General features: G+C 51.9%; 2 protein-coding genes across 4 annotated transcripts in view; both read left to right on the top strand.

The window, feature by feature from the left end:
• Positions 1-13,159, top strand: part of TMEM209 (transmembrane protein 209) — a 51,217-nt gene extending 38,058 nt beyond the window's left edge. For 2 of the 3 annotated variants that reach the window (XM_068169376.1, XM_068169385.1), the window contains 11 exons: positions 35-270; positions 466-670; positions 2,948-3,123; positions 3,314-3,385; positions 5,502-5,598; positions 6,589-6,714; positions 7,150-7,247; positions 9,168-9,282; positions 9,365-9,462; positions 11,831-11,904; positions 12,031-13,159. In XM_068169376.1, the coding sequence (XP_068025477.1) occupies positions 35-270; positions 466-670; positions 2,948-3,123; positions 3,314-3,385; positions 5,502-5,598; positions 6,589-6,714; positions 7,150-7,247; positions 9,168-9,282; positions 9,365-9,462; positions 11,831-11,904; positions 12,031-12,085 (1,352 nt within the window). In that variant the 3' untranslated portion in view covers positions 12,086-13,159. The remainder of the gene's footprint in view (positions 1-34; positions 271-465; positions 671-2,947; positions 3,124-3,313; positions 3,386-5,501; positions 5,599-6,588; positions 6,715-7,149; positions 7,248-9,167; positions 9,283-9,364; positions 9,463-11,830; positions 11,905-12,030) is intronic. The other variant, XM_068169380.1, reaches the window with a different exon arrangement.
• Positions 13,160-15,371: 2,212 nt separating this feature from the next.
• LOC137454426 (uncharacterized) lies at positions 15,372-21,443 on the top strand. The gene is made up of 20 exons (XM_068164469.1): positions 15,372-15,450; positions 16,025-16,171; positions 16,254-16,375; positions 16,485-16,593; positions 16,682-16,798; positions 16,961-17,028; positions 17,117-17,239; positions 17,384-17,569; positions 17,693-17,795; positions 17,885-18,026; positions 18,108-18,291; positions 18,414-18,513; positions 18,596-18,714; positions 18,856-18,893; positions 19,110-19,222; positions 19,311-19,459; positions 19,663-19,757; positions 20,040-20,118; positions 20,400-20,508; positions 20,859-21,443. The coding sequence occupies exons 1-20, from the start codon at positions 15,390-15,392 to the stop codon at positions 20,930-20,932; spliced, it is 2,238 nt and encodes a 745-aa protein (XP_068020570.1). The 5' UTR covers positions 15,372-15,389; the 3' UTR covers positions 20,933-21,443.
• The last annotated feature ends 1,579 nt before the right edge of the window (positions 21,444-23,022 follow it).

Consider the following 23,022-nt stretch of genomic DNA (forward strand, 5'->3'; position numbering starts at 1 on the left):
TCCTCAATGCTGATTCTGCTTTTCCTTCTTCCAGCCATCCAGACAACTCCTCCACGTGAGCTGACAGCCAAGAAAGTCCCATCTTCAACTCCTTCTCCTCCAATCCAGGGTCAGAGTGTGCTGAGCTACAGCCCATCCCGCTCCCCCAGTGCCAGTCCAAAGTTTACTACTGGTTGTATCACAGGCTACAGCCCTCAACTACAAGCCCTGTCCAACAGCCCTTCTTATGGCAGCACTGTCACCTATTCACCAAACAGCAGCTACAGTAAGGTAATGACCAGGACAGCTCCCAGAGTCCAGTTTGGCCCTTATGTTGTGCCAGGTGCCATCAAAGGGGAGCAGCGGGCAGCGTGGAGTTGTGGGTTTTGTAAATCAGATGTAAGTTTGTTGTATCATGGTTTCTCCTTTCTCCCTACAAAGCAGGGCAGAAATGACCCCATTTCTGTTTGGTTTTGTACATCCAAGGTTCCCAGCTTCAGCCCCTCTCCTGGTGGATCCCCATACCCCACCAGTATCGGACCAGTGGAGAGCAGTGGGATACGGTCTCGCTACCGCTCCTCACCTGTTCTGTACACCTCTCCTACTGGTAAAGAGGACTACATGACAGACCTGAAGTTACTGGACACCTTCCTTCGGAACGAGGAGGAGAAGCAGCAGAGAGTACAGCTAGGTAAAGAAGCACATCAACTTGATGGGAAGTGCCTGCCAATGGTTTTGTTCCTGATTGGCTTTTTGGATGACAGTTGGGAAGGATTCCAGTCTAGTACTGGTAAAGATCTACCTTGATTGTGGTGATCACCTGTGACCTTGGTAAGAGTGGGTGGAAATTGCCCAGATGAAAAGGACCTGGGGGTGTTGGTCTACAGCAGCTAAAGATGAGCCAGTGTGTGCCTGGCTTGGATCGGCATAGTGTGGCCAGCAGGAGCAGGGCAGGGATCGTGTCCCTGAACTGGGCACTGGTGAGGCCACACCTTCAAACCTGGGTTCAGTTTTGGGCCTCTCACTCCAAGAAGGACATTGTGGGGCTGGAGCAGGTCCAAAGAAGGGCAACAAAGCTGGTGAAGGGTGTGAAGAACAAAGAGAAAGATTTGGAGAATTGTGAGGAGCAGCTAAGGCAAATGGGGTTGCTCAGCCTTGAGGCAAGGAGAGTTACTAATTTTTCTTCTTACAGTTAGAAACCTTCCCAGTAGTTGAGAGAGATTAGCCTCTAGACTTCTGGACATAAATAATGGTGAGGTCTTGAGCTGGCTAGAGTGAAGAAGACACAGCTGCAGAGCAATGGCTAAAGCTTTGAGGGGGGCTAAAGCTATGACAAAGATTCACACACTGAGAAGTCATCCAGAGCATCAATGGAGAAGTAAAAGGACTTTATGTAAACAATTCCATGCATATATAAACAATTTCCCAGAAATGTACTGAATATGTGTTGTGTGTGTAAAGTATGTGGAGACCATCTTAGGTTATGCAATCTGGGAGGGCTACCCCTTCACACCCAGCACCATTAATAAAGAATAGAATAGAATAGAATAGAATAGAATAGAATAGAATAGAATAGAACAGAACCGAACCAGACCAGGTTGGAAGAGACCTTCAAGATCATCGTGTCCAACCCATCAACCAATCCAACCCAACCAACTAAACTATGCAACCAAGCACCCTGTCAAGTCTCCTCCTGAACACCTCCAGTGATGGTGACTCCACCACCTCCCCAGGCAGCCCATTCCAATGGGCAGTCACTCTCTCTGTGTAAAGCTTCCTCCTGACCTCCAGCCTGAACCTCCCCTGGTGCAGCCTGAGACTGTGTCCTCTTGTTCTGGTGCTGGCTGCCTGGGAGAAGAGACCAACCTCTGCCTGTCTACAGCCTCCCTTCAGGTACTTGTAGACAGCAATAAGGTCACCCCTGAGTCTCCTCCATGCTAAGCAACCCCAGCTCCCTCAGTCTCTCCTCATAGGGCTTGTGTTCCAAGCCCCTCACCAACTTCATTGCCCTTCTCTGGACTCGCTCCAGCAAGTCAACCTCCTTCCTAAACTGAGGGGCCCAGAACTGGACACAGGACTCGAGGTGTGGCCTAACCAGTGCAGTGTACAGGGGCAGAATGACCTCCCTGCTCCTGCTGGCCACACTGTTCCTGATGCAGGCCAGGATGCCTGCAATCCCTGCCTGAATACCTATTGATTGTTAGGCTTTGATTGATCTCCCCATGTCAGCCTGGAGAAAAGAAGGCTGAGGGGAGACCTTCTGTCTCTCTACAACAGCCTGAAAGGAGGTTGTAACCAGATGGGGGTTGGTCTCTCTTCCCAAGGAACAAGTGACAGGACAAGAGGAAATGGTCTCAGGTTGCACCAGGGAAGGTTTAGGGGGCATTATGAACAATTTCTTCCCAAATAGGGTTGCCAAGTCCTGACTCAGGCTGCCCAGGGCAGTGGTGGAGTCACATCCCTCTAGATGTAGTGCTGATGGACGTGGTTTAGTGGTGACCTGGCCATGCTGGGTTAATGATTGCACTTGATGATCTTAAAGGTCTTTTCCAACCTAATTGATTCTGTGATAAAGGTAGTAAATGGACACCATCATTCCTACACGTCTCCAGGGCTTAAGAGCTTCAGAAAATTTTCCCCTGGAGTATTCCTTTGGATAGGATACCATGGAAATGTGTGCAGATAGATTGTCTATAGAGGGTTTATTGGCTGTAGTGGACCATGATAAAGAGACTTTATCACCTTGTGGAGAAGACACTTCAGATAAAGAGGGTCAATTACCCACAGGCAGTTTTTGTCCTGGGTGTGGACAATCAAGATAAGGGTGAGATATCAGTGTTTGTGAGGACTGACTGGACATACTCTTGGCAGTTGTTGTCGCTTGTCAGAGCCTCAATACACTGACCTCTTGCCTGTGCTGCTGCTTCTAGAATCCTTGGCAATAATTATCCTTGTTTAATCATTTCAGGAAGTTCAGATTCCAGCTCTCCTTCCACCAGCCCGACTTTCTGGAACTACAGCCGTTCCATGGCAGACCACGCACAGATGTTGAGAAAGTTCCAGTATCAACTGGCTTGCAGGTCCCAGGCTCCCTCAGCTCACAAGGATGAAGCTGATCTGAGCTCAAAACAGGCTGCAGAAGAGGTATATCCAGGAGGAAGGTGGTCCAGATGGAGGAACAGGCCTCTAAAATGTTCAGCTTCATACAGGAGTTTGTATTTGAGCTGAGAAAAATGTGATTTGAATTATGTGCTGTAGCAGAAGTTGTCCCAGACCCTAAAAACTCGTGATACTCTCTGAAGTTCTTACATATGTTTAATAAACCTTTCTATAGGTGTGGGCACGGGTGACAATGAACCGACAGCTCCTTGACCACATGGATTCTTGGACTGCCAAGTTCAGAAATGTAAGTCATAGACTCATGGAATTGTTTCAGTTGGGAAAGACCTCTGAGATGGTGGAGTCCAACCATCAACTTAACCCCACCACGGCTATTAAACCGTGTCTCACAGTGCCACATTCACATGTTTCATGAACACCTCCAGGTGTGGTGACTCCACCACCTCCATGACCACTCTTGCAGGAAAGAAGTTTTTCCTAATACCCAACCTAAACCTCCCCTGGCACAGCTTGAGCCATTTCCCCTCGTTCTATCACCTGATGCTAGGGAGAAGAGACCGACTTCCACCTCACTGCAACCTCCTTTCAGAGAGCTGTAGAGAGCAGTGAAGTCTCCCCTCAAAGTCCTACCTCAGAGGGCTGTCTGGATTTTGAGAACAAGCACAGCAGGTTGGATCTCAACATTTCCTGTGTGCATGAGGACATGAAAACACAGCATGTGAGAGTGGGGCACTGAGATGTCTTTTGCACCTGAGCTCAGTGTTTTCTATTCTGTAAACTTGACAATTGTGAAGTTCATCCACCTTGGAATGACAAAAAAACATCTCAGGACACTCTCAATCACTTTGCAGATGACACCAAGTTGGGTGGGAGCATTGATCTGCTAGAGAGTAGGGAGGCTCTGCAGAAGGATCTGCCCAGGCTGCACCAATAGGCTGAGGCCAATGGGATGAGCTTCAACAAGGCCAAGTCCTGTGTCCTGCACTTGGGTCACAACAACCCCATGAATGCTCCAGGCTTGGAGGGCAGAGTGGCTGGAAACTGCCTGGTGGAAAATTACCTGGGGGTGCTGGGCAGCAGTGGCTGAAGATAAGCCAGCATGTGCCCAAGAGGCCACCAGCATCCTGGCTTGGATCAGCAAGAATGTGGGCAGCAGGAGCAGGGCAGGGATCATGCCCCTGGACTGGGCACTGGTGAGGCCACACCTTGAATCCTGGGTTCAGTTTTGGGTCCCTCACTCCAAGAAGGACCTTGAGGTGCTGGAGTGCGTCCACAGAAGGGCAACAAAGCTGGTGAAGGGTCTAGAGCAAAAGCCTTGTGGGGAGTGGCTGAGACAACTGGTGGTGTTGAGGCTAGAGAAAAGGAGGCTAAGGGGAGTCCTCCCATGCAACAGGACAACAGGAAATGGCCTCAAGTTGCACCAAGGAAGGTTTTAGGTTGGACATGAGGAACAATTTCTTCCCTTTGGAGGGTTTTCAAGCCATGGCCCAGGTTTCCCAGGGTATTGGTGGAGTCTCCACCTCTGGAGGAGTTTCAAAGTCATGTAGATGTGGTGCTGAGGTTTAGTGATGACCTGGCAGTGCTGGGTTCAGGGTTGGACTTGATGATCTTAAAGGTCTTTTACAACCAAAACAATTCTGTGACCACGTGTGACGCGATTTGGTTTTCCTCACACTAACTCAGAGCATTCAACTGATGTCTCTGCAGCATTTCTAACTCATCCTCTTGGGCTCCAGGCATGGAAAAGTCCAATCCAGAGGATGTTTTTTTCCTTCTCACAGCCTTGAGGAGCTAATAAAGACCAAAAAGCAAAACCTTGATCTTATCAGTAGGTACTGCCCACACGGAGGGGACTTAATTGTCCGTAGTTAATTCAGATAGCTCTGAATTCTCCTTTCCTCATGCCATCTATCAAGTGTGGTGTTCTCCTTGTGGTTTTGGGTTGTAATGAGTAATGAGATTACTGAAAACCAAAGATTATCACAAGATCCACCCCAAATTCCTGAGCATCTCTTCCTCAATCCAGAACCATTTTGTTTCAACCCCCAAATCCCATATCAAATCCCACTCCTTAACAGATAGCTCCTTGATTTCTTGAAACAAATGTGGAAGGGATGAATTGTCTTTATGGTTTGATGGTTCTGCTTCACAATGCCACCATCCTTACCCTGATCTTCACCTGAGGTCTTGTCCTGACTCCTCCACAGCAAATTTTGTGACCTTTTAGAAGGTATTAAAGGGTCATTTAATGCCTTTCCTCCTTGGTTGACCTCATTGTTTCTGTTGTCAGGCTTCTTTGTGATCAATGGGGTGATGATGAGTAGGGTGTAAATTAAGGGTTGCAGGGGTGTTGAGACAGTTATGTTGCTTCTGAGCTGAATTTTCATCTTTTTCTTTCCTAGTGGATTAATGAGACTATTCTGGTGCCTCTTGTCCAAGAGATCGAGTCTGTGAGCACCCAGCTAAGAAGAATGGGCTGTCCAGAGCTGCAGATTGGAGGTGGGAGGAGGGAGAGGCTTTGGGGTGCCTGGTGGGGTAGGTGGAGAGCCAGCAGCTCCATAGCTGAGTGTTGGATGGGTTTTGGGTCAACTGGGACTGTTGTCACTACTCCAGTGGGGTCTTACTGGTGAGGTCTTTGGTACTGGTCCTGCTGGAAAGGTTCTGCATAAGACATCTGGAAATAGTGATGAAGTCACACTGATACCTGGCTGCTATAAAACTCACAAACCTCTTTTTTCCTTTTTCCCTTTCCCCCCCCCCCCCCCTTATTTCCTTTTCCTTCTTTCCTTCTTTCCTTTTTCCTTCTTTCTTTCCTTTTTCCTTCTTTCTTTCCTTTTTCCTTCTTTCTTTCCTTTTTCCTTCTTTCTTTCTTTCCTTTTTCCTTCTTTCTTTCCTTTTTCCTTCTTTCTTTCCTTTTTCCTTCCTTCTTTCCTTTTTCCTTCCTTCTTTCCTTTTTCCTTCTTTCTTTCCTTTTTCCTTCTTTCTTTCCTTTTTCCTTCTTTCTTTCCTTTTTCCTTCCTTCTTTCCTTTTTCCTTCCTTCTTTCCTTTTTCCTTCCTTCTTTCCTTTTTCCTTCCTTCTTTCCTTTTTCCTTCTTTCTTTCCTTTTTCCTTCTTTCTTTCCTTTTTCCTTCTTTCTTTCCTTTTTCCTTCTTTCTTTCCTTTTTCCTTCTTTCTTTCCTTTTTCCTTCTTTCTTTCCTTTTTCCTTCTTTCCTGCCTTTTTTATTTTTCCTTTTACTTTTCCCCTTTCCAATGCTGGCCTCATCCCCACCTCATTACTCTCCCTTTACTCTTCAAAGTGGATGTTGACTCCTTGTAGCTTTCACATTTGCTGATGTAGAGAAGAAATCAACTGCTCCATGGGAATACAGCCAAGTGTTTGGGGTGGTAGCACATGGTCAGTATTTCTAGGACTCCAAATGGTTTGTTCTGAGGCTCTATGGAGCTCAGTGGTGGCCACAGCTGACCTGGGCTGGCTCTTGTCTTGCAGAAGCCAGCATCAGCAGCCTGAAGCAGGCAGCGCTTGTTAAAGCCCCACTCATCCCAACCCTGAACGCTCTTGTGCAGTATTTGGATCTGACACCAAACCAGGAGTACTTGGTTGAGAGGATCAAAGGTAGGTACTAGCACCCTTGTGACCTTCAGCCATTTCCTTCATCACACGCAGGGGTCAATGGCGTCAGACATTGCCTTGGTGGACCTGTTTGGAGAGTCACAGCAGAAGCAGGTTTTACACAGGAGAGATGTTTCTTCCTAATTTTATGTAGGGATGGGATGATGTGGGTGTTGGATGTAAATTTGGGGATGGTTTTTAAAGCTTCCTTTCTCGTTTTCCTCCTGCATGCTCAAGGAGGAAAGTGTTGGATTTAACCCCTTCGTTAGCTACAAATAAAAATCAACCTGTAAATTCACCTCCCCTTGTTACTATCTTTACAAGGGTCTCATTAGCTGATCTTTTTGGTTTTGTACACCACAAACATGCATGAAGTCCCAGCAATTAGCGTAAAATACCACTTTCAACCCCCAGTAACTGAAGAAATCCTTGTTTCAGAGCTTTCTCAGGGAGGCTGCATGAGCTCATTCCGCTGGAACAGAGGAGGGGATTTCAAAGGCCGCAAATGGGACACTGACTTGCCCACTGACTCCTCAGTAAGTGTTCAAAGCAAAGATCTCCTCATGGAACCTCCTGAGATACAGTTTGTGACTGTTGCCCCTTGTCCTGTCAGTGGGCACCACTGACAAGAATCTGACTCTGTCCTCTTGCTGAGCTTTGAGAAGATCCTCTCTCAAGCTGCTCTTCTCCAGGCTCAAAAGCCTCAGGTTTCTCAACCTTTCCTCCTCGCAGAGATGCTCCAGGTCCCTCAGCATCTTTGGAGCCTCCACTGGATTCTCTCTGGTAGTTCTTTGTCTCTCTTAAACTGGGGAGCCCAGAACTGGACAAAATACTCCAGATGTGGCCTGAGCAGGGAAGAGCAGAGGGGGAAGAGAACTGCTCTCAACCTTGCTTCTTATGCATCCCAGGACACTCTTGGCCACAAGTGCACTTTGCTGGCTCATGGTGACCTTGCCGTCCACCAGCACTTCCAAGTCCCTCTCTGTAGAGCTGCTTCCCAGCAGGTCACTCCTCACCTGTACTGCTGCAGGGGGTTGTTACTCCCCAGATGCAGGACTCTACACTTGCCATGGTTGAACTTCATCACATTCCTCCAACTCTGATTGTTCAGTATCATTCAGTATTCCTGAGGTTGGAAGAGACCTCAAAGATCATCGAGTCCAACCTGTCCCCACAGACCTCATGACTAGACTAGGGAGGACACTACTGCCCACTGCAGGCTTGAACTCACCACCTTCCCCTTAAGGTCTGATGTGCTACCAACTGAGCCAGAGTATTCCTCCTAATGGAGGAATGAATGGCAGCATAGCCTGATGGGATGTCAGCCATTCTTCCCAGTGAATCTGACAGGTCAGGAGAAAGAGGTCAGCAGGAGCAGCACCTCAGTTTAGACAGGGGCTTGAAAATTCAGCTGAGGTAATGAAACTAATTAGAAGGAAGACCACAGAATAAAGAGTAGAAATCAGTGTGAGTGTTCCTTTGAAATCTGTATTAAAAATGGAGTTCAGGTGGTTTATATTTTGGGGTTTTTTCCATTGTAAATAGATTTTCTGTTACTTGGGAGAATAAAAATGATCAACATGTCAGAACTTCACAAGATAGGATGAGATTCTGGAAGCTGAAGCTGTACAAAATCAGTCTTAAAATAGGATTTGATTTTCTCCTTGTCAAGATGGTTAAATATTTGTTAGTGTCTGGTCAGGAAGCAGCTCTTGGTTTCTAAGCAGACAGCAGCATGAGCAGCTCAGAAGGGTTTGAAGATCATGAAGCAGAGCAGCCCACCCTGGAATTCAGTCTTCTGTCAAAACCAGCTGGGAGAGGTGGTGTTTGGGACAGCATAGAACTGGGAATTTCTGGGAAAGAATTCTAGGACAGAAGTTTCAATAGGAGAGATGAAACTAACCAGTTGTCATGAAGTTGTGACTTGAACTTACTCGAGGCACTGCCTATAAATAAGAAATAAAGACAGACCTCCACATTTTTGTTAATCACAGCTAATACAGAGCTGCGATTTCCAAGGTGCATTTCCCACGTTTCATGAACCTTTGCACATTCAGCCCAGAGAAGCTGTTCCCTCTACAGAAACAGACCCTGTGATCTCTAATCAGCACAAAGCCCACCAAATTACAGATTATTTAGTGACTTTGCCCACATCAAACGTTGAGAACTCTCCAGGAAGGGTTAAAACACACAAAGCATGTTTGCTGCTTGCTTGTCCTGAGCCTTTATTTCACAACTTGGGCATTTTTTGTTTGCTTTTCACGAGGGAAAAGGAGAAATGTCCTGTCTGGGTGCAGTGTCTCTGAAGCTCTCATTTGATTTCTTGGCCAAACCCTCACAACTATTGTAGACCCATCAGTGAAACTATCAAAACCTGTCAGCAGCTGCTGAGATGAGAGCCTGAGAGTGGCTGTGGTTTTGAGGACACTCAGTGGAGGTTTGGTGTCTCTGTCCAGATCATCATGCACGTGTTCTGCACCTACCTCGACTCCCGGCTGCCGCCTCACCCCAAGTACCCCGACGGCAAAACCTTCACTTCCCAGCACTTCCTGCAGACACCTGATAAACCAGGTACTGGTGATGAGCTCCTCATCCCCTCTCAGATCACCTCAGCTCCTTCCAACTCCTCACTGTTTGAACTTCTTATTCACAGACACTTCAAATGAAAATGTGTTTTGCATCTACCAGAGCAGCATCAACCCACCCCACTATGAGCTGATCTACCAGCGCCACGTCTACAACCTGCCCAAGGTATGATGGTCTCAGTGGGCTTCTCCTCCTGGAAGGAAAATCATGGGCAGATCTGGGTTTGGGGGTGGGTTTTTTGGGGTCTCAGCCACCTTTATTGACTATTTGCACTTGCAGATTGGACTTGATCTTCAGAGGTCCCTTCCAACCCTTGCCATTCTGTGGTTCTGTGATTTGACTGCTCTAGCTTGGTCTTTGACCACAACAAAGAACGTAATCTGCTGCTAAGTAATAGCAAAATTACAGAATTTCAGCATGGTGGGGGTGGGAAGGGACATCTGTGGATCATCCAGTCCAACCTTCATGCTAAAGCAGGGGCACCCATGGCAGGTTGCCCAGGATCACAATGGCCAGGTGAGGTTGGAAGCTCTTCAGAGAAGGAGACTCCACAACTTCTCTGGGCAGCCTGGTCCAGGGCTCCACCACCCTCACAGCGAAGAGGTTTCTCTTCATGTTCAAATGGAACCTCCTGGGTTCCAGTTTCTGCACATTGCCCCTTGTCCTATCACTAGGCACCACTGACAAGGGGCTGACTCTGTCCTCTTGCTGAGCATTGAGCAGATCCCCTTTCTGGCTGCTCTTCTCCAGTCTCAACAGCCCCAGGGCTCTCAGCCTTTCCTCCTCACAGAGATGCTCCAGGGCCTCAACATCTTTGAAGCCTCCACTGGACTCTCTCCAGTAGTTCTCTCTCTCTCTTGAACTGGGGAGCCCAGAACTGGACCCAGAACTCCAGCTGTGGTCTCCCTAGGGGAGAGTAGAGGGGGAGGAGAACCTCTCTCAACCTGCTGGCTGTACCCTTCTCCATGCCCCACAGGACACTCTTGGCCCTGAGGGCACATTGCTAGCTCATGGTGAACCTGTTGTCCACCAGCACTTCCAGGTCCTTCTCCACAGAGATGTTTCTGAGCAGGTCACCCCTCACCTGTACTGGTGCAGGGGGCTGTTCCTCCCCAGACACAGGACCCTACACTTGCCCTGGTTGAACTTCATCAGGTTCCTTTCCCCCAGCTCTCCAGCCTGGCCAGGTCTGCCTGGATGGCAGCAGATCACTTACACCTCATCTCCAGGTCATGTGAAATGCTTATTGTATATGGATCTCTGCTTCCCAAAAAGCTCCGGAATTTGAAATATTTGGAGATGATAATCCACCCAAACCCCCCATTTGATCTCTCTCTGATGTTTACTTAGCTGACAGAAGGAAAGCATTCAGGCCAACAGCCCCCCTCAGGAAGGCATTTCATGATGTATCATAGTATCATAGTATCAGTCAGGGTTGGAAGGGACCACAAGGATCATCTAGTTCCAACCCCCCTGCCATGGGCAGGGACACCCCACACTAGATCAGGCTGGCCAGAGCCTCATCCAGCCTGGGCTTAAACACCTCCAGGGATGGGGCCTCAACCACCTCCCTGGACAACCCATACCAGGGTTTCACCACTCTCATGGGGAAGAACCTCCTCCTCACATCCAGCCTGAATCTCCCCACCTCCAGCTTCATTCCATTCCCCCTAGTCCTATCACTACCTGAGATCCTGAGAAGTCCTTCCCCAGCCTTCCTGTAGGCCCCCTTCAGATACTGGAAGGCCACAATTAGGTCACCTTGGAGCCTTCTCTTCTGCAGACTGAACAGCCCCAACTCCTTCAGTCTGTGCTCATAGGAGAGGTGCTCCAGCCCTCTGATCATCCTTGTGGCCCTTCTCTGGACATGCTCCAGCACCTCCACATCCCTCTTGTAATAGGGGCTCCAGAACTGGAGGCAGTACTCCAGGTGGGGTCTCACCAGAGCTGAGTAGAGGGGAAGGATCACCTCCCTCGACCTGCTGGCCACACTTCTCCTGATGCAGCCCAGGATCTGATTGGCTTTGCGGGCTGCAAGTGCACATTGAGAGCTCATGTTGAGCTTCTTGTCCACCAGCACCCCCAAGTCTCTCTCCTCAGGGCTGCTTTCCAGCCAGTCACTGCCCAGCCTGGATTTGTGCCTGGGATTGCCTCGACCCAGCTGCAGGACCCTGCACTTGCTCTTGTTGAACCTGATGAGGTTGGCTTGTGCCCACCTCTCCAGCCTGTCAAGGTCCCTCTGGATGGCCTCCCTTCCCTCCAGCGTGTCTGCTGCACCACACAGCTTGGTGTCATCAGCAAACTTGCTGAGGGTGCACTCAATGCCCCTGTCCATGTCGCCCACAAAGATGTTGAACAAGACAGGTCCCAGGACTGATCCCTGAGGGACTCTGCTTGTCACTGGCCTCCACTGGGACATGGAGCCATTGACAGCCACTCTTTGGGTGCGGCCGTCAAGCCAGTTCCTGTCATTGTCTGTGGGCACTTATCTCCTCACTGATGTCATTTCTGCATTCTTTTCCTCTGGATTCAGGGCAGAAACAACATGTTCCACACCCTGCTTATGTTCCTGTACATCATCAAGACCAAAGAATCTGGGATGCTGGGGTGAGCACCAAGGGAGGCCTTGTCTGGAGACACTTCACATCTCAAAGGGTGAAGCTGGGAGGGGGTGGGTTTAATATTTTCAGCCAAGGCTTTGTGATTTATTGTGATAACTTCCGGTTCTTGCAGACGTGTCAACCTTGGGCTATCGGGAGTCAATGTTCTGTGGATCTTCGGAGAGTAACGCCACCAGTGGCATTCCAGGTCAGAAGAACCAAGCAGCAGTGTTGAGTTCTTGACTTAAACATGAACTTAGCCTGAACTGAGATCTTTTCATCTCATCCTTGTGGGCTGAGAGGGGCATTTCTCATCCCCTCATGGGTTTTGTGATGATGTTATTTAAAACACTTCCTTTACTGCACACAGGTTTTCTCCTTCCACCTCCTCACCTGAAGGAATCCTGATTGGGAGGGGCCAAAAAAAAGCCCTTTTAGCTGTTTTTCTTCCATAACTCTTCTCAGGACTAAACCCCAACTGCTTTGGGTTCTAAAACAACCTCCTGAGGTTGTGCACAGCCACCAGCAAGTCATCACATGGAAGAAAACACCCAGCTGAGCAACTTCAGGAGCCACAAAGTTCCAGCTGGGCACCAGAAAAGCCAAATCAACAAAAAATTAGGTTGATGTTAGTTCATTTTTTTTATATATATCCCTGAGAAGAAAAGCATCATTTTTTTAGTTGTGGTTCCTGTAATGGTTGTGCTGAGGGTCAGTGCTGCAGGTGTGAAGGAGCACCAAAACACCAACTGCCTCCAGCACAATCACAGCTTGACCTCCATCTTTGGTTTTCAAGTGATTTCTATTCTTTTTTTTACTCCCATCAAACTTTTCTTTTTTTTGCCATTAATTCCTCATTTTGGGGGAGCCAGGGACTGACAAAAATGGCTTCAGCACCTCAGCAGAAGGCTGGAGCTTCTGAAATCCCTCCTTTTGGCGATAAAAAACCCAACCTGTCTGGATTTGGACCAAGGGTTTAATAGCTGCCAAAAGGCTTTTTATATAAGGGCAAGGGGAGGGGGAAGAATGTGTTTGGAACTCTGAGAAAGGAGCATTTTAGACCTGGAGAGTTAATTTTATTTTTTTTTAGTAGGGTTTGTATGGTGGAACGGACATTTTCACTTTTTCTGTCTCTTATTTTTGGTGTGAAACAACTGTTTCTGGGGACTCCGGCTCCTTCGAGGAGCTGAAGGCTTTTCCCTAGGTTCTGATAACCAAATGGCTCATTTGCTTCCTGGATTAAATGAGTTGGTTCCATCAAATGTGGTTTGGGCTTTTCTCCCCCTGGTTTAGCATAAAACTAGGGAATGGTTTGTGTTGGAAGAGACCTTTAAGATGATCAAGTCCAACCACTAACTTGGCACTGCCAGGTCACCACCAAACCATGTCCCTCAAGCACCACATCCACACAGCTTTGAAAGCACACTGGGGATGGGGACTCCGCCACTGCCCTGGGCAGCTTGGTCCAATCTTTGACAACCCTTTCCAAGAATAAATTGTTCCTCATGTCCAACCTAAGCCTCCTATAGTGCAGGTGAAGCCATTTCCTCTTGTCCTATCACTTGTTCCTTGGGAGAAGAGACCAACCCCCACCTGGCTCCAGCCTCCTTTCAGGGAGTTGTAGAGAGGCAGAAGGTCTCCCCTCAGCCTCCTTTTCTCCAGGGTGCACAATCCCAGATGCCTCAGCTGCTTCTCACAAGAGCTGTTCTCCAGACCCTTCACCAGCTTTGCTGCCCTTCTCTGGACCCATTCCAGGCCCTCATTGTCCTTCTTGGAGTGAGGGGCCCAAAACAGAACCCCGGATTTGAGGTGTGGCCTCACCAGCGCCCAGCCTAGGGGAACAATCCCTGGCCCGGTCCTGCTGGCCATGTTCTTGCTGATCCAAGCCAGGATGCTGGTGGCCTTCCTGGCCAGCCAGGCCCACAGCGGTTCATCTTCAGCTGGTTGTTGCCCAACATTCCCAGGTCCTTTTATGCCCATTTAGTACTGCTCAATCCATCCATGTACCAAGAAGGAACCATCAAGAACCAGGTTTCACTAGGCTTCACCCCAGTTTTCACACCCTGAGGTCAGCACGGGGCTGACCCTTTGCCTCGTCACCATTTCATGTGCTGAAGCCTCTTAAGGTGCAAAAGTTCTTTTTGTTTTACCCCAAAATAAGTAAATGAGTGTTTCTCAAGAAACTGTCCCACGGGGCACCTTCAGGGGCAGCAGGATCCTGCACAAACTCTTCTCCATGTGGCCCAGGTCCCTCTGCAGCCCAATAAACTCTGCACTTCAACAACACCAGTGTCCCCAGTCGCCATGCACTCCAGTCCCTGTGAGCCCCAATACACAATGTCCCCCTATCCTTGTGCACCCCAATATCCCCTCACACCCCTGTCCCTGTACACTCCAACAGCCCCCACACGCCAGTCCTCTGTCCCTGTGCACCCCAATACCTCCCACACCCATGTTCCCCTGTCCCTGTGCACCCCAGTACCCCCACACTCTTGTCCCCCTGTCCTTGAGCACCCCAATACCACACCCCAGTCCCCATGTTCCCCTGTCCCTGTTGCACCCCAGTATTCCTCACCCTGTCTCACCATCCTTGTGCACCCCAATACCTCCCACACCCATGTTCCCCTGTCCCTGTGCACCCCAGTACCCCCACACTCTTGTCCCCCTGTCCTTGAGCACCCCAATACCACACCCCGGTCCCCATGTTCCCCTGTCCCTGTTGCACCCCAGTATTCCTCACCCTGTCTCACCATCCTTGTGCACCCCAATACCCCACACCCCTGCCCCCTATCCTTGTGCACCCCAGTACCCACCACACCCTGGTCCCCATGAGCCTCTGTCCCTGTGCACCTCAATACCTCCCAGTCCCCATGTCCCCCTGTCCCGGTGCACCCCAATACCATCCACCCCTGTCCCCCTATCCTTGTGCACCCCAGTACCCACCACACCCTGGTCCCCATGTCCCCCTGTCCCGGTGCACCCCAATACCATCCACCTCTGTCCCCCTATCCTTGTGCACCCCAATACCCCCACACCCCAGTCCGCATGTGCCTCTGTTCCTGTCCAACAATACCCCCCATTCTCCATGTCCCCGTGCACCCCAATACCCCCACCTGTCCCCATCCTTGTGCACCCCAATACTCCTCACTCCCCCTCTCCCCCTGTCCTTGTGCACGCCAATACCTCCCACCCTTGTCCCCCTACTCTTGTGCAGCCCAAGAGGCCCCAGTCCTCGTGCCCTCCTGTCCCTGTGCACCCCCACTACCCCCCTACTCCCCCTTTCCCTGTCGCTGTGCCCCCCCGGCACCCCCCACAACCCATTTACCAGCAGCGGCGGCTCGACCCCAGCCCCTCCCGGTGCGAAGCGGAGGCGGCCCCCGAGGGCGCGCCCCGCCCCGCGCATGCCCGGCCCCTCCCGTTAAATCCCGGCGGGAGGGGGCCCACCGGCACCGTCACTGCCGCTCCCCCGGGGCCGCCGCCGCCGCTCTCGCTATGGCCACCGAGAGCGAGTCTGGCCGCCGTCGCCGCTGCTGCTGCGCGCAGGATACGCTCGGTGAGCGGGGAGGGAGGGTTCCCCCTGCTTCCCTAGCATTACACCGGGCACCGAGGGGCTTCCCCTACTGTCCTGGGCCCTGGGAGCGTTCCCTCTCCTGAGTATTACACCAGGAGGATCTTTATCCTGCTTACCGGGCTCTGCCATCCCGAGCATCACACCGGCCACCGAGGCGTTTCTCCATGCCGGGCCCTGGGAGGTTTTCCCCTCCCGAGCACCATGTCGGGCACCGGGAGACATCCCCGCGACTCCTCTTGGGGGCCCGGAGGGTGTCCTGTCCTCCGCCCAGCATGGCACTGAGCACCAGGAAGATTCATTGAGCACTGGAGGGAAATGCTCCCTGGCTTGGGGTTCCCTCTCCCAAGAATCAAACTTGGCACCAAGGGGGGCTCCCCAGTTCTTTCCCATCGCCCTGGGTACTACTGCCTGGGAGCTCTGTGGGTCCCCTGTGAGGTTTGTGGACCGAGGTGATACCCCGGTGCAGCAGCACCTGGGTTTCCTGTGGTGCTGAGCCCAGGCAGGATATGGCTGTAGTGTAACTCCAGCTGTCATGGTCCCCCATACCCTCCTGCAGATGGCCCTAAGGCTGCTGAGCCCCGAAGTGACAGCAGTGACCTCCGCCGGGGCTCCCTCTGTGATCGCCAGTGTGCCATCATCAACAATGTGCAGGGTGACCTGAGTGACCTGGGCTGCCACCTCCACCACCCTCGTGTCCCCCCAGGTAGGTTGGCCACCGGATGAGCTCGTTACAGGGTGCTGGGAGGAGGTCCCACATCCTCTCTCACCTTCTGTCTGCCCGACAGCCATGTGTTCCCCGTCCTGCTGCCAGCAGCACTCAGATGATGTCTGTGAGAGCTGCATGATGAAGACCACCCTGACAGCAGAAAATGCTGTGGAGGCCAACAAGCTCTCCAACAACTACAAGGTGAGTGCTTGTGGCATAGGTGGGAGCCACCTGTGGGTGCTCCTGTGTGGCTGTCATGGGTTTTTTTTTTCTCTCCACACTCCCCCTCACCCTAAAATCACCTCTGCAGTTTGGCTTCAAGAAATGGAAGAGCCACGTGACAGCGCGGCCCTGGGAGGACCGATCGGAGATCGTCAAGGAGCTCTACTCCGACCTCAACGTCATCCGAAGCTCTGGAGGTGGATGGTCTTGGGGACGCCCTCTGTGGTGGCAGCCTGGATTTGGGATGGTGCAGGTGACAACAGCCTCATCCTGTGTCTCCCACAGGGTCCTCAGTGACATGTGGGAATGTCCTCTACCTGCTACTCTTTGGCTGGTGGCTCTCATTGCTCTATGTCCTCCTGGCTGCTGTTATGCTCATCACCGTTGTGGGGGCTCCTTATGGTGAGTCCCAGATGTGGGATCCCCATATGAGGAGCTGGGTGAGCTGTGGGTCTCTTGGCTGAGCCCAAAACAGCACCCATAAGTGCTGGGGTCTCCTGGGTTCCTTTTTCCTGGGGGGGACCTGCTGTATCCCCAACAGAGCTGATGCTTGTGTCCTTATAGGGCAGCTCTGCTGGGACCTGGCTGGGTATTTTCTCTGGCCCTTTGGCAAAGTGATTCAGAAAGTGGAGGTAACGATGTGCCCTAAATTGAGGACTCCATGAAGGGGTGGTTGTGGTGTTCCATGTCACACCCTGCCACCCCTATCTCCCCACTCAGGTCCCCAAATCCCGCCGGGCACTGGGTGCATGTGAGGCCAGCGCAGGGGAGACTTCACCCCTGCTCAGTGGCCCCGTGCCACGCCGCTGGCGCCCACGGTGCTGGGCAGATACCAAGCACTGGGTAAGCTGGACATGGTGACACCCTCTTCTGGGTGTGGACACCCCAGTAGCCCCTCATCATGGTGGGGATGGCATCCATGGGTGCCTCCTCCTCTGGGGTGGGTGTTTTGTGGGGCAAACCCTTAAGGTGGGCACTCATCTGCAGCAACGTGCTGGCACCGTGGCATGGCTGTGCCTGGGCTACCCGCTACTGGTGCTGGCCCATGGGCTGGTGTGTGTCACCGCGTGGCTCCTCATCATCCTCATCCCTGTGGCCAAGCTGAGTGCTCGCACCGTCACCAGTGTCCTGCTGCAGCCCCCAGACCAGGTCCTCATCCGGCGCCTGAAGATGGTGGGTGACTCTGTGATGGATCCCCAGCCCTCTCTCTTCCCTCCTTCGCCTGTCTTGTTCCAGGGCAGCTTGTGGGGTGGGGTGTGGTGCTTGGAGCAGTGTCACCCACTTGTACCTCCACAGACAGAGGCCCCTCTGGAGGGGGAGGTGATCCTCTGCTGCTACCATGCTGTCAACCCTTACTACTACAAATATGCCGTGGATGGCATCAACGTCTTTGCTGTCAGTATCCTTTGGTGGGCTGGAGTTGGAAGGGTGGTGAGCTGACTCCAGATCCAACCCCACCTGGATCATCTCCTTGACTGGCCACCCCAGACCTCTTGCCCCTGGTGCTGGTGACGCTGGTGCTGGGCTACGTGGACAGCCACAACCGCCTGACCAGTTCCTCCATCAAGTTCACGCTGGCCTTGCTTTCCATCATGCCTCTCTCCTACTACATCGGGATGGCCATTGCCAGGTGAGCGGCAGGGGGGAGGATGCTTGGTGGCAAGGCAGGGACAGGCGGCAGCACGCTGCTCCTGATGTTGTTCTCCTCCAGCATCTCGGCCCAGAGCAACTTTGCGGTGGGAGCAGTGGTGAACGCCACCTTCGGCTCCATCACGGAGCTCACCTTCTACATCACAGCCCTCATCAAGGGCTCGCGAGAGGGCAACCGCTGCTACGCCGAGGTCGTCAAGTCGGCGCTGACGGGGACGCTGGTGGGCTGCGTCCTCTTCGTCCCGGTGAGATGAGGGCACGCCCCCATGCCATGAGACCTGGGAGCATGCTGGGAGCAAAGTGCTGATTGTTTGTTTGTTTCATTTTGGTTGGTTGTTTTTTTGGGGGGGCCTTCTCCGTCCCCAAGGGTCTTTGCATGGTGATTGGGGGCATCAGGCACCAGGAGCAACGGTTCAACAGCCGCTCGGCGGGTGTCAGCTCGGCCCTGCTCTTCCTCTCTGTGGGAGGTGAGTTGGGGACAGGGGTGTCTCCAAGTTTGGGATGTCCCACCAGCATGGCCATCTACCCCGTGTCCCTCCATCCTTGCAGGTGTCTTCGCCCCGACGCTCTTCTCAAAGGTCTATGGGAAGCTGGTGTGTGGCGAGTGCCACAACGTCACCCAGAACCCACTGGGCCACTACCTCTGCCACAACTGTCACTTTGACCTGGTGAGTGAGGACATGAACCCTCAGCTGTTGGAGTTTGGAGCTGGGGACACACAGAGCTCACCTGGCTCCTGCTCTCACCAGTGGCTGTGGGGCTGTTCCTTGTCTCCTGCGTCCCTACTGACAGGTGTCCTCTCTCTGCAGATGGATACCAATGGCACCCTCTACTACAGTCATGTCCAGTGAGTGTCTGTTGGGATGGGGACAGGGCTGTCCCCATATTGGGGTGGCACCTCCTGGGTTTAGTCATAGTCCCACTTCCCTCCCAGGTCCTCTGTCTGCCCCAGTGAAGGGCTCCCATGCAGCACCCCATCTCCTTCACCCCCAGGGGACCTGCCCTGGGGTCTCCATGACACACCCCAGCTAGTGTCACTGAACATGTCACCTATGTCCCACAGACCCTTGGTGTACACAGTGTCCCTGCTGCTCCCAGCTGCCTACCTCATCGGTCTCTTCTTCACCCTGAAAACTCACTCGCACATCTACGACATCCACATCAGTGACTGTCACAGTGAGTGTCCCCATGGGATGCCCCAGCTGCAGGACCACTGCTTCTCACCACCCCACCATGTCCCATCATGTTTCTGCTCTTCCCCTAGTGCCTGGACACCACCACAGTGCTGTGGTCCACTGGTCTCGTTGGCAGGCCCTGGTCATCCTTCTGCTCTCCACCCTTTGTATGTCAGCCTGTGCTGACCTGGCCACAGAGCACATCAGTCCCATCCTCACTAACTCCACTATCTCACAGGTCAGCATGGAGGGATGGTAGTGAGCCGGGTTTGGGTGGCTCTGAGGGCCAAGGTATGCCCTCCAGGGTTGAGAACCTGCCCTGGCTACAGGGCTGAGACCCAAATGCCAGGGGAAAGATGCTGAGATGCTCCATGCCCTGAGGAGCTTGGCTGTGGTCCGGATCAGGCCACATGCGTGTGCTGATGTCATCTCTTCCTACAGTACTTCATTGGTGTCACTGTGCTGGCAATGGTGCCTGAGCTGCCAGAGATTGTCAATGGCATTCAGTTTGCCCTGCAGAACAACCTGAGCTTGAGGTGAGAAGGCTCAAAGGATGGGTTTTGGGGTGCTCTCTTCCAGCATGGCCCTCATAGGCCGTAGCTGTGATGGGCTGCCCAGTTTAATAGCATTGGTGGGTCACATCTGTCGGTATTTGCCCTCAAGAGGACTTAAAGCCACCCCAAAATATGGGACCAGAGCCACTTTGAGGTCCATGATTTTGTTCCTCAAGATGGGTTTGTTCTGACTCCAAGCTGAATGATTCAAAGATTGCTGGAGACCTGGCTCTTGCTTGCTCTTAACCTCTCTGTCCTCCCCAGCATTGAGATTGGGAACTGCATTGCTGTCCAGGTCTGCATGCTCCAGATCCCCATCCTGGTGCTCTTCACTATCTTCTATGTAAGTAACCCCAGGACAGCCCTTTGGTGACCTCCCTCAGCAGGGCTGGGGACAGAGAGCTCTGTGAGACATGGCAATGCCACAGCTGCTGTCCCAGTGTCTCCTCTCCTCTGCTCAGTGCAGGGGAAAGTGGAGTCAGATGTCTCCTACCCTGGCTGATGATGTTCCCAGCCCTAGGAAAATGTGGCAGAGGGGGCTCAAGGGGTGGTGTGCAAGCCTCCATCTGTAGCTGATGCAGGGTTGTCCTGGCTGGCCATGAACCCAGCATCTCTGCTTTACAGCCAACCAACTTCATGCTTGTCTTCAGCGACCTCCATGTCTATGCCAGCATGTTCAGTGTGGTGCTGATGAACTACATCTTCATGGATGGCAAATGTGACTATTTCCAAGGTGACTTATTGCCTGTGAGGCTGCTGGGGGACTTGCTGTACGCACCTTTCACATGCTGATGGGGTGGGAGGCTCCTTGGAGACAGCCCTGGGGTCATCTGCTTGTGGCATCTCTTGGAATGTGGTGGCTTGAGCAAACCTGGGGGCTTGGTTAACCACTTTGGAGGTCCAAGAGGGATCACTCCCTTCTCACCTTTTAAGAGGGTATTTTAAGCCCCCCTTGAGATTTTGCAGAGGACCATGAAAGCCCTCTCTAGTGAGTTAGACCAGACCATACCAAAAGGTCTTAAACCCCAACTTTTGTCCTTGCTCCATACAGTAACCTCCTCCCACCTGCTTTGTCTGCCCTAGGCACAGTGTTGGTGATGGTCTACTTCATCCTCCTGGCTGTGTATTTCTTCGCCCCATCGCCCAGTGGTTGCTGAGGTTTGGACTCTACTGTCTCCAACCCTCTTGTGTTCAGCACCTGTCAAGGTGTTATTCATTGTCTGGGGGACTTAGCTGGGCTGGCTCCGGTCTGGAAGCATCGTTTGACACTCCTGCTGCCTGGCTGCCCCAGTAGCATGCCAACAGGGCTTTGGCTTCAGTGATGGGAAGAAGGGTGGTGGCCACAGAAGCACTCCTGAACCAAGAAGGAACCTCAATGCCGCTTCACAGAGGTTATTTCCAGCCCATGCTTGTGTGGTTGGAAGGAAAGTTGTCTACAGTGGAGGGTCTTGAAGGAGGTTTGTGTGGTCTTGAGGACAGACCCTTCCCTTGGGATGTTTTGCACTGGGAGAAGGTGCCTGAGAAGAGCCTTTTGTCCTTCCAGGCAGTGGGTGATCCCTGACCTGGAAGGGACTTGAGCCTGGGGATCACACAGGGCTTCTTGATGGTACCAGAAATGCACCAAAAAGTATTTTCCAGCCATTTTGTCATTAAAGCAGTTTTGTAGAAACCAGGAACGAGCTTGGTTTCTCCTTAAACAAACCTTTGGGCACCTGTCCAGGCCCCTCTGTGCCTACCACCCAAGTTAGTGATGGTGTTGGTGTGATGGCCTCTTGGTGTCCACCAAGGCTGCATCTCAATGTAGTGCTTGTTGGGTACCAGTGATGGCTCATTTGGAGACAGCATCTCTGGGAGATGAGCAGGACAGCAATTGACTTCCTGTGTCACAGCACCAGAGCAGCTTGTAAGGGAGATCCACCACCATGCCATGGAGGCAGAGCCAGCAGAGGGGTGGCTGTGGACTCCATGACCTTCCCCAGGCTCCAGCTCCTCTTTTCAGCTTGGTCTTGCCCATCTGGACCCAGCTGGCCAGGGATATTGTGGCATGTCCTTCACTGGAGAGGTTCCAAACCCACCTGGCCATTGTGATCCTGGGCAACCTGCTGTGGGTGCCCCTGCTTTAGCAGGGGGGTTGGACTGGATGATTTCCAGAGGATCCTTTCCAACCTCCACTATGCAGGGATTCTTTAATTATCTTGGCTCGTCTTTGCCCAGAGGCCTTTAACAGGCTCTGAGGAAGAGCGAGGGATGCTCCTGGTGCTGTTGGCATGATGCAAAGTGTGACACGTTGGGGACTGACTCCTCTCCTCTTGAAGCTGAACAGCAGTGGGTCAGGTGAGAGGAAAGAGTTGGGTGACTTGGAGTGATTTATTATTCATAGACTTGTAAATGGCTTAGGTTGGAAAGGACTTTGGAGATCATCTACTCCAACCTCCCTGTCATAGGCAGGAAGGCCTCTCAGCTAGACTTGGTTGCTCAAAGCCTCATTGGAGTTCTACAGAAATCCAAAAGCAAGACACCAACAGGTACCTAAATCCATGGGCACCTTCTCCCTCCCCAGCCCCACAGGAGCATGAAAATTAGGAAGGGGAACTCATTGCCTGCAACATGGACTTTGGGCTCCAGAAGGTCCCATAGTGAATGGAGAAATGGAACAAGGCTTTGAAGAGCCCTGGAGTAAGGCAGGAAGCAGCCTGGGATCCGCTTCCCAAAGGAGGGCAGCTTCTCCTTGGCAATTTTTGATGCTGCTTCATCAGGCTAGTTTGTTTTCCTAGTGTAGATATTATCCTGATGTTAGAGGTGTTTGAGAAGATCCCTGGGCAAGTGTCCAGAGGTGGTGGCAGCAGATGGGGCTCAACAGCATGAGGTAGTAAGAGACAGAAGGGAAGGAAGAGCAGATGATGGCACCAAGCAGGTTCTATAACTCGCCTGAAGCTACACTTAAACCATCTACCCTAGGGTGAGGGATGCTTGGGGTCTCTGGAGCCTGATTCAACCGTGGTTTAGGTGGGTGAAAAGCTGGACATGACTCCAGGGAGATATTCTGGTGGCCTTTCAGTGTTTAAAGGGAGTCTAGGAGAAAGCTTAGCAGGGATAGGACAAGTGATGGTTTGAAACTCAGATAGACTTGATCTAAAGGAAGAAATTTTTGATACTGAGGGTGGTGAGACTCTGTCCTGGGTTGCCCAGAGAGGCAGTAAAAGCCCCATGAGTCTGGTGAGGATGAAGAACCTGGGGTTGTTCAGAC

The sequence above is a fragment of the Melanerpes formicivorus genome, unplaced genomic scaffold (genome assembly GCF_026170545.1).
Source record: "Melanerpes formicivorus ecotype bairdi unplaced genomic scaffold, bMelFor1.0.p_v2 SCAF_3, whole genome shotgun sequence".
Lineage (NCBI taxonomy): Eukaryota > Metazoa > Chordata > Aves > Piciformes > Picidae > Melanerpes > Melanerpes formicivorus.

What these genes read in the sequence shown, in the direction of transcription:
- LOC137454426 (XM_068164469.1), top strand. Translation starts at nt 15,390, where the DNA reads ATGGCCACCGAGAGCGAGTCTGGCCGCCGTCGCCGCTGCTGCTGCGCG. An exon ending in AGCTCTCCAACAACTACAAG is followed by an intron (nt 16,376 to 16,484) that starts GTGAGTGCTTGT and finishes TCACCTCTGCAG; the next exon opens with TTTGGCTTCAAGAAATGGAA. An exon ending in TCATCCGGCGCCTGAAGATG is followed by an intron (nt 17,570 to 17,692) that starts GTGGGTGACTCT and finishes GTACCTCCACAG; the next exon opens with ACAGAGGCCCCTCTGGAGGG.